The sequence below is a fragment of the Galeopterus variegatus genome, unplaced genomic scaffold (assembly GCF_000696425.1).
Source record: "Galeopterus variegatus unplaced genomic scaffold, G_variegatus-3.0.2 Scaffold7716, whole genome shotgun sequence".
In the NCBI taxonomy this organism is placed as follows: domain Eukaryota; kingdom Metazoa; phylum Chordata; class Mammalia; order Dermoptera; family Cynocephalidae; genus Galeopterus; species Galeopterus variegatus.
This window is the reverse complement of record NW_007733827.1, coordinates 81458-91956: the sequence shown is the minus strand read 5'-3', so window position 1 is coordinate 91956 and position 10499 is coordinate 81458. Positions and strand designations below refer to the sequence as shown.

The window sequence follows — 10499 nt, the reverse complement described above, 5'->3', positions numbered from 1 at the left end:
CGCGTGGCTGCGCTGCGGGCCACTGGGGTCCGCGCCCGCCCTGACTGGCACCTGCGGCCCCGCGGCGCACTTGCGAGCGCCCACCGGGCGCGGACTCCAGCCCTCGCGACGTGCCCGGGCCGTGAAGCCTCCTCCTCCCTTGCCCACCCTCCGGCCCTCCGCGGCTGCAGGGATGGAGCCTCCGCGACCCGCCCGCACCCTCCGCTCTTGCCGTCTCGGGTGCCTCCAGGACCCGTGCGCCCGCCTGGGGTCCGCGACGCTCCGTGCCCGCTTCTCACCTCCCAGCTCTCGCGTCTGGTCACTTCCTGAGTCCGTGGCTTTTCCCCGAGAAATGGCTCCGCTCTTGCCCCTCCTTGCCCACCGCAGTGGATGCCCACCGGGTTTCCTGCTCGTCCATCCCACATCGCGCCCTGGGTGACAGTCACCGGGCACCTGCTCCGGTGTCCTCACCGGCTTCCGCAGCTGGTGGCGGGGTCGCCCCAGCCCCCTCCTCCCCGGGCGCCCCGTTCCCATCTCCGCCCGCCCTTCGCCCTCAGAGCCCCATCGAGCCCCTACCGTCGCCCCGCTGCTCTGCCCGCCCCTGCTGGCCCGAACTGTCCCTCCCGAGCCGGAGCTCCCTTCTCGTCCAGGCTCTGCTCACTCATTCCGCACAGGCTCAGTGAGAGGCCCCTCTATGCCGGGAGCTGTCCTGGGGGAGGGCCATGAGCAGGACAGACAGGATCCCCTGGTCCTCCTTGGTGCTCGTGGGGGTAGCCGGCGACAAAGTGCATGGCACGGGTGTTAGCAAGTGGCGAGTCCTGCGACAGGAAATAAAGCTTGGCCCACAGGTGGGGGGCGTGGGGTGGGAAGCGGGTGTCGGAGACTTAAGGAGAGGCACCGAGCCACGCAGCTACTTGGGGACTTGGGGGACAGCTGGTGCAGGCAGGGGACTGCCGTGCGTGAGGTGGGAGCACAGTGGTGTGCTCGGTGGACAGCGAGGAGACTCGTGTGGCTGGAGGGGAACAGAAGGGGGGACATTCAGAGAGAGAATGGGGACAGGGAAGCAAATTGTGAGGGCAGGGCAGGCTTTTGTAAGGACTTGGGGTCTTACTCTCAGTGAGACGAGACAGCGTTGGCTGGCTTGGAGTAGGGCAGTGACGGGGTCTCACTGATGTTTTAAATAATTCACCTGGCTTTTGTGTGGTAGGGGGCCCGCGTAGGTCACTGGCACAGTACAGGCGAAGGACAACGGCGTGGCCTGAGGTGGTAGAGTAAGTGATGAGAAGTGGTCGAATTCTGGATATTTTCTGAAGGCAGAACCGACGGGGTTTCCTGAAAATTCGATATGGGGTATGAGAGAAAAGGAGTCAAGGACGACTGGAAGCTTTTCAGCGGAGCCGTTGCAGGAGCGATTTGCCATCCACTGCCACAGGGAAGACTGCAGGCGCCGAAGGTCGGGGGAGAGCAGGGGCCACGTTCTGGACATGGGAGTTCAAGATTTATTAGAGATCCAAGGAGGTGTGTCAGGTAGACTGTTAGGGACTGGAGTCCAGGGGACGGGTCTGCGCCAAGGCTGACATCTGGGTGTCATCAGCGTGGAAGTGGTATTTAAAGTCTCTGGTCAGGGTGAATCTCCACGGAAGTGGGTGAAGGAGAGGATGGGACTGGCACTGGGTCGTGGATCCTCCAACACTTGGAGGGCTGGGAAGAAGAAGAGCCAGCGGAGGAGACAGAAAAGGGCAGACCCTGAGGCAGGTGGAAGCCGAGTGAAGAAGGTGAGACAGGAAGGAGGGTCAGCGGGGCCAGTAGGACGTGACATGAGGCCCGATGAGGCAGCGTGGAGGCCATCGTGCCTTACTCAGTGCCAGCTCCCCCGTCTGCTCCCTGTCCCCAGTCCCCCTGGGGGCCTCCATCAGCACCCAGACTCCCTTCTCACCACCATGTCCACTATCCATGCTCTAGCCCTGGGTACTACAATGGAGCCATGCAGCCTGTTCTTTAATCGTACTCACTAGTTTTTGTTTAGATAAATTCTATTTTCAAGGTGACCTAATCTAAGAAAAATGTTAAGTAAATAATCATACAGGTGGTCCATAGATCGGATGCAAGTGTGGTCCATAGACTGGTGCTGAAGTGACTGACCTCAGAAACAATGTCCCTTTATCTTGCCTCTCCTCTTCTTCCTCTAATCCGTCTCTACACTGGCCAGAGTGACCTTGTCAAATACAAATTTCATGTCTCTCTATTGCACTCAAGATGAAGTCCAAAATCCTTAGCACAGTGTATAAAGGAACAGTTCAAACTCCTCTTTTGCAATCCTGTGCCTTCCCGTACTGCTCACCCCTAAGAATCACCCCACATTCTCCCCATCCCCAATTTCCTGCTCCTCCTCTCCGTGCTTGACAGACCACTAACTTCCAGACTCAGTTAGGACTCTCCATTCCTCCAGGTGGCCTGACTGACCTCCAGGCTTGTGCCCTATGGGACCCACAGTACCTTCCATATCAGTCGTCACCACGTTTACCACATTCTGTTTATGTGTGATCTTCTGTCTCCACCACAGTGTGAGCTTTTGCAGAGAGGGCAGAGATTGTAAATCTCTTTCACTTTTATGTCCCCAGTGCCTGGTACATACATAGATCTCCAGTAAAGAGGGCAGAGATTGTAAATCTCTTTCACTTTTATGTCCCCAGTGCCTGGTACATACATAGAAGATCTCCAGTAGATAATTATTGAATGGATTTGTCCTCTGCAGGCATCTGTAAGGATCTGGGGCTGATTTAAATGATCCTCCTTTTGCAGAAGATGAAAGTCTTTGTGCCTCAGTCCCAGTGCCTGACACAGGGTAGGTACAAAATAAATAGAGGATGAATGAAGAACCATCAAATCAGAAAGCCAAAAACAAGAACAGGAAGAGCCCAAGGTTATTGCACCATAGATGTAGTAATAAAAAACATTGGGTCTATTTTGTAAATTTGAATATAAGATGGTGTAGTTTGTAATAGCTCTCTAAAACAGAAGTTAAAATCTGCATGTATGAGGATTGGGATCCCCATACTGGCCAGTCAACAACAACAAAAAGAAAGCATAAAAAAATCTGCATATATGAACTGTTGGCAATACCTTCTTTATTTTTGTCTTTACTGTTTTTTTAATTATAAAAATAATACATGCTCATAGTTAAAAAAAGAAAGGGACAGAAAGGAAAAGAAAGAAATTAAAGCCATACAGAAGCATGCAGAGTACAGTCTTCTCCATCCCCTACCCACCCCCAAGATAACCACTATTAACCATTTTTGTGTATCTTTCAGATGTTTTCTATGTGTATACAAGCATACATATGAGGGTACTTCAAAAACTTCATAGAGAAATAGAATGAAAGAGAATACGAATCTTTCCATGAACATTTCGAAGTGCCCTCGTACATTTTATTTTCTTACACAGAGGGGACTTATACTGTGCACAGCCCTGCACAGCTTGCTTGTTTTCACTTCATGTCTTAAACATTTTCCACATCAGCACACAGAAATCTACTGCACTTTTTAAAAAAATGGCCCCCAATTACTTTGTATGTATCCATGATAACTAGACTCCATTGGTGAGCAGCTTTTTTCCCGTTTTTCACAATCACAAACGTTCGCAGTACACATCCCTCTAAGTGTTGCACACTTGATCAAGTATAGCCATAGGATAAATTCCTAGAATTGGAGTTGCTGGAAGAAAAGGTACACACTGCTGCAATTTTTATAGATCTTGCCAGATTGTTTTCCAAAAGGCTGCCCCTGTTGAGACTCCTACTGATGGGGTATCAGACTGCCTCCCGTGCCACCTCTTAGAGGGCCACAGGCACTATCAAAGTTTGCTTTGCCGGTCTATTAGGTGAGAATAGTATGTCATTATTTTGATTTGCATTTTTTAACGTTATGAGTGAGTTTCACATCATTTGTTTGGCAGTAACCTTTTTAAGCTCGAGAGTGCGGTAGTTTTATTTAAAAGAAGGAGGATCTTGCAAGTTACCTTCCCAAGTCATGGGCCTCAGAGTGAGGAGCTAATTTTGGACCTTTCTCCCACTGCAGACCACCCAGTACTAACATGACTCAGAGTGAGGGTGGGCGCGGGGTGAAGATGATAGACTGGGAGAGTCACACGACTGGGTTGTAATCCAGGGTCTTCTACCGACCAGCAGGGTGATCTCAATAGAGTCATTTCTCTGAGCCTCAGTAAAAGGAAACAGTTGGACAGGTCATCTGGTTCCTTCCAGCTCCAATCTCCGATGGCTCTAAGAATGGCTGCTATGACCAGAACTCTCATAGCTACTTGCAGTTTACAGGCTGAAGTCCAAGCTCCTTAGACTGGCATTCAAGTTCCTTCTTGATCTGGCCCCAACATGCATTTCCAAATTGATGTTCCGGTTAAAAGCCCCCCATGCCCTACGCCCCTGTCACAGTGTTCCCTGAACACGTCCTGCACTTCAGGCCACTGGCATTGGCTGTGCTGTTCCTCTCTCTGCCTCACCGCCCTAGTCTACATCTTCTTTAAAGGCCAGCCTCCAACCATCTCTCCCAGGAACCCTTCCCAGCCCCAGCTAGGAACCCTCTCCCAGAACCTCAGCTCTCCCTTTATTAAACCGCTCATCACAAGTTGCTCTGCCTTTTACTTAATTCAGTTCTGCATGATCTTGAAAGAAGAATTTTAAGTCAAGCAGATCTAGATTCAAATTCCAGATATGCCTCTTCTTTTTACCTTAAGCAGTCTTCTTCACTGCCAGTCCTGGGTTCTCTCTCAGTCCTATTATTTTTCGAGGGAACTAATACCAGGTATTGCGGAGCTAACTAAGATCATGTTCTTAAAGAGTTTCACACAGTGCCCGGCACGCAGACACTTGACAGCGCTCATCTTCTTTAATGACTAGGAGGGCAGGAGCCCTGTCTATTTCCTCCCTGTGCCTGCCTGTTGGGCATGAGACCACATGACAGCCATTTGTAGGGCTCATCACATTCAGGAACTTCAGCCCCAATGAAAGGACATTTCAAGTGGTTGGAAGCCAATGGCAGGGCCTCCATGCCTTGACACCCAAGAGTGTGTCCTACCCAGTTCACCAGATCTGTGTGACTCATGCTTTTGCCTGCATGACATGAAAGTCCTTCCACTCTGGAGAAACGGGGTGTGGAAGGGAAGGAGCGTGGAATCTCCACCCTTACCTCCAGCTCTGTGACTTAGGAAAGTCACTTAACTTCTGTGCCTCACTTTCCTCAACTGGGGAATATGGGATTATAATTCCTATCAGTAAGAGTTTTGTTAGTTTGTTCATTTTTTGTGTTTTTTTGTTTGTTTGTTTGGCAGCTGGCCAGTACAGCGATTGAACCCTAGACCTTGGTGTTATCAGCACCACGTTCTGACCACTGAGAAAACTGGCCAGCCCCCTGTTTGTTTTTGTTTAAGAAAAGTTTCTCAGACAATGCCAGGCACATAACAGGAACCCAATAAATATTAAACTTTCTACTTCCCCATTTTCCTCACTATATCATAAGCTGCTTATGGGACAAAAACTATAGAGGATCAACAATTATTGTGGTTAGTCAGGATAGTAATGACATTACTTCTTTTGGTAGTGTTCAGTACATGATCACATACGCTGATTCTTAAAACAACCCTTCAAGGTCCACAGAGTTATGAGCATCTTGTAGGTGGAGAAATGAGGTCCAGAGAGATTAAATGATGTATTTGAAGTCCCTTAGTAAGTTTGAAACTTGAACCCAGGCATCTTGTTTCCAAATCCCACACCTTCTCTTCTGGTGCTGGTTGGTACTGCTGATAGATAGGTGACTATTTCTGCATGAGATTCTGGATTTGGCCTGTGGCCTCTATTATATCTTGTTTCCAAATCCCACACCTTCTCTTCTGGTGCTGGTTGGTACTGCTGATAGATAGGTGAGTATTTCTGCATGAGATTCTGGGTTTGGCCTGTGGCCTCTATTATATAGCAGTCTGGACACATTAAATGTGGCAGAGCCATGGCCGAGCTTTCTAGTGACAGTCTCTGACTTGGGAGTTGGCATTTGATTGTTTTCTAAGTTGACTTTCAAACTGAGAGAACATGTTGACTTTAGGATTATCTCTCCATTTTTTGGTACCTGTACGCTCTGTTTTCAAATGTCTCTAGTGACATTGTTATGAACGTGCTTGCTTACAAACGTTGTAGTCTCAGGTGAGTCTTGTCAAATACCTGGGACCTACTCCAGACTCAGTCACCAGGAAGCCAGCACCTCTTCCTGTTTCTGAATGGAGGCAGAAGCAGCTATGTAAAGCTGGTTGTCACCCACTTGCTGGCAACTGAAGAACCTAGATATCTCACATTCTTTTCTTCTGGCCTCACTGTAGATCAGTCATTCCAGTGAAGGCTTGACAGTTGCAACACAGCTACCAGAAAGNAGAGGGCAGAGATTGTAAATCTCTTTCACTTTTATGTCCCCAGTGCCTGGTACATACATAGATCTCCAGTAAATAATTATTGAATGGATTTGTCCTCTGCAGGCATCTGTAAGGATCTGGGGCTGATTTAAATGATCCTCCTTTTGCAGAAGATGAAAGTCTTTGTGCCTCAGTCCCAGTGCCTGACACAGGGTAGGTACAAAATAAATAGAGGATGAATGAAGAACCATCAAATCAGAAAGCCAAAAACAAGAACAGGAAGAGCCCAAGGTTATTGCACCATAGATGTAGTAATAAAAAACATTGGGTCTATTTTGTAAATTTGAATATAAGATGGTGTAGTTTGTAATAGCTCTCTAAAACAGAAGTTAAAATCTGCATGTATGAGGATTGGGATCCCCATACTGGCCAGTCAACAACAACAAAAAGAAAGCATAAAAAAATCTGCATATATGAACTGTTGGCAATACCTTCTTTATTTTTGTCTTTACTGTTTTTTTAATTATAAAAATAATACATGCTCATAGTTAAAAAAAGAAAGGGACAGAAAGGAAAAGAAAGAAATTAAAGCCATACAGAAGCATGCAGAGTACAGTCTTCTCCATCCCCTACCCACCCCCAAGATAACCACTATTAACCATTTTTGTGTATCTTTCAGATGTTTTCTATGTGTATACAAGCATACATATGAGGGTACTTCAAAAACTTCATAGAGAAATAGAATGAAAGAGAATACGAATCTTTCCATGAACATTTCGAAGTGCCCTCGTACATTTTATTTTCTTACACAGAGGGGACTTATACTGTGCACAGCCCTGCACAGCTTGCTTGTTTTCACTTCATGTCTTAAACATTTTCCACATCAGCACACAGAAATCTACTGCACTTTTTAAAAAAATGGCCCCCAATTACTTTGTATGTATCCATGATAACTAGACTCCATTGGTGAGCAGCTTTTTTCCCGTTTTTCACAATCACAAACGTTCGCAGTACACATCCCTCTAAGTGTTGCACACTTGATCAAGTATAGCCATAGGATAAATTCCTAGAATTGGAGTTGCTGGAAGAAAAGGTACACACTGCTGCAATTTTTATAGATCTTGCCAGATTGTTTTCCAAAAGGCTGCCCCTGTTGAGACTCCTACTGATGGGGTATCAGACTGCCTCCCGTGCCACCTCTTAGAGGGCCACAGGCACTATCAAAGTTTGCTTTGCCGGTCTATTAGGTGAGAATAGTATGTCATTATTTTGATTTGCATTTTTTAACGTTATGAGTGAGTTTCACATCATTTGTTTGGCAGTAACCTTTTTAAGCTCGAGAGTGCGGTAGTTTTATTTAAAAGAAGGAGGATCTTGCAAGTTACCTTCCCAAGTCATGGGCCTCAGAGTGAGGAGCTAATTTTGGACCTTTCTCCCACTGCAGACCACCCAGTACTAACATGACTCAGAGTGAGGGTGGGCGCGGGGTGAAGATGATAGACTGGGAGAGTCACACGACTGGGTTGTAATCCAGGGTCTTCTACCGACCAGCAGGGTGATCTCAATAGAGTCATTTCTCTGAGCCTCAGTAAAAGGAAACAGTTGGACAGGTCATCTGGTTCCTTCCAGCTCCAATCTCCGATGGCTCTAAGAATGGCTGCTATGACCAGAACTCTCATAGCTACTTGCAGTTTACAGGCTGAAGTCCAAGCTCCTTAGACTGGCATTCAAGTTCCTTCTTGATCTGGCCCCAACATGCATTTCCAAATTGATGTTCCGGTTAAAAGCCCCCCATGCCCTACGCCCCTGTCACAGTGTTCCCTGAACACGTCCTGCACTTCAGGCCACTGGCATTGGCTGTGCTGTTCCTCTCTCTGCCTCACCGCCCTAGTCTACATCTTCTTTAAAGGCCAGCCTCCAACCATCTCTCCCAGGAACCCTTCCCAGCCCCAGCTAGGAACCCTCTCCCAGAACCTCAGCTCTCCCTTTATTAAACCGCTCATCACAAGTTGCTCTGCCTTTTACTTAATTCAGTTCTGCATGATCTTGAAAGAAGAATTTTAAGTCAAGCAGATCTAGATTCAAATTCCAGATATGCCTCTTCTTTTTACCTTAAGCAGTCTTCTTCACTGCCAGTCCTGGGTTCTCTCTCAGTCCTATTATTTTTCGAGGGAACTAATACCAGGTATTGCGGAGCTAACTAAGATCATGTTCTTAAAGAGTTTCACACAGTGCCCGGCACGCAGACACTTGACAGCGCTCATCTTCTTTAATGACTAGGAGGGCAGGAGCCCTGTCTATTTCCTCCCTGTGCCTGCCTGTTGGGCATGAGACCACATGACAGCCATTTGTAGGGCTCATCACATTCAGGAACTTCAGCCCCAATGAAAGGACATTTCAAGTGGTTGGAAGCCAATGGCAGGGCCTCCATGCCTTGACACCCAAGAGTGTGTCCTACCCAGTTCACCAGATCTGTGTGACTCATGCTTTTGCCTGCATGACATGAAAGTCCTTCCACTCTGGAGAAACGGGGTGTGGAAGGGAAGGAGCGTGGAATCTCCACCCTTACCTCCAGCTCTGTGACTTAGGAAAGTCACTTAACTTCTGTGCCTCACTTTCCTCAACTGGGGAATATGGGATTATAATTCCTATCAGTAAGAGTTTTGTTAGTTTGTTCATTTTTTGTGTTTTTTTGTTTGTTTGTTTGGCAGCTGGCCAGTACAGCGATTGAACCCTAGACCTTGGTGTTATCAGCACCACGTTCTGACCACTGAGAAAACTGGCCAGCCCCCTGTTTGTTTTTGTTTAAGAAAAGTTTCTCAGACAATGCCAGGCACATAACAGGAACCCAATAAATATTAAACTTTCTACTTCCCCATTTTCCTCACTATATCATAAGCTGCTTATGGGACAAAAACTATAGAGGATCAACAATTATTGTGGTTAGTCAGGATAGTAATGACATTACTTCTTTTGGTAGTGTTCAGTACATGATCACATACGCTGATTCTTAAAACAACCCTTCAAGGTCCACAGAGTTATGAGCATCTTGTAGGTGGAGAAATGAGGTCCATAGAGATTAAATGATGTATTCGAAGTCCCTTAGTAAGTTTGAAACTTGAACCCAGGCATCTTGTTTCCAAATCCCACACCTTCTCTTCTGGTGCTGGTTGGTACTGCTGATAGATAGGTGACTATTTCTGCATGAGATTCTGGATTTGGCCTGTGGCCTCTATTATATTAGCAGTCTGGACACATTAAATGTGGCAGAGCCATGGCCGAGCTTTCTAGTGACAGTCTCTGACTTGGGAGTTGGCATTTGATTGTTTTCTAAGTTGACTTTCAAACTGAGAGAACATGTTGACTTTAGGATTATCTCTCCATTTTTTGGTATCTGTACGCTCTGTTTTCAAATGTCTCTAGTGACATTGTTATGAACGTGCTTGCTTACAAACGTTGTAGTCTCAGGTGAGTCTTGTCAAATACCTGGGACCTACTCCAGACTCAGTCACCAGGAAGCCAGCACCTCTTCCTGTTTCTGAATGGAGGCAGAAGCAGCTATGTAAAGCTGGTTGTCACCCACTTGCTGGCAACTGAAGAACCTAGATATCTCACATTCTTTTCTTCTGGCCTCACTGTAGATCAGTCATTCCAGTGAAGGCTTGACAGTTGCAACACAGCTACCAGAAAGCCCTGGGCTCAGAAGCACTGGTCTTAACCTCCAGCGAACCCCTTCTTGCCTGTGATTAACACCGAGTGGGGCGTAGCTATCAGGCTTACTGCCATTTCAAGAAAACACCCCAGACAGGGGAGCTGAGAGACTTGCTGGCTCATATTTGCATATTTTACTATTTGAAGAAAGGGTTACTAGTGGCCAGACATCGTTATTATAAGATAATGTCCATTTAAAATTGTTGGAGCATCTCACCATCTCTTAGTACAACAGCGATATTATCCTTGCTTTGTAGGTGGGAACAAGCAAAGACGAATTAAGTCATTGCCCAAAGTTGACATTTCATTAACTCAGTTTTTACAGAAATCCCTCACCAGCTCACCAGTTTCCTTTAAACTCAGGGATTTTTGGATTCATTTTTGTATGTCTTTTCTAA

At 46.8% G+C, this 10499-nt stretch overlaps 1 protein-coding gene across 1 annotated transcript in view; it reads right to left on the bottom strand.

Annotated features, from left to right (window-relative positions):
• The window catches only part of LOC103607794 (grainyhead-like protein 1 homolog), a gene marked incomplete at its 3' end in the record, with an annotated part of 21378 nt that extends 15383 nt beyond the window's left edge, over positions 1-5995 (bottom strand). Inside the window, exons 1-2 of the mRNA XM_008592260.1 lie at positions 5764-5995; positions 1845-1863 (exon numbers count right to left, since the gene is read on the bottom strand). Of these exons, the coding sequence (XP_008590482.1) occupies positions 1845-1863; positions 5764-5995 (251 nt within the window). The remainder of the gene's footprint in view (positions 1-1844; positions 1864-5763) is intronic.
• Positions 5996-10499: the final 4504 nt, after the last annotated feature.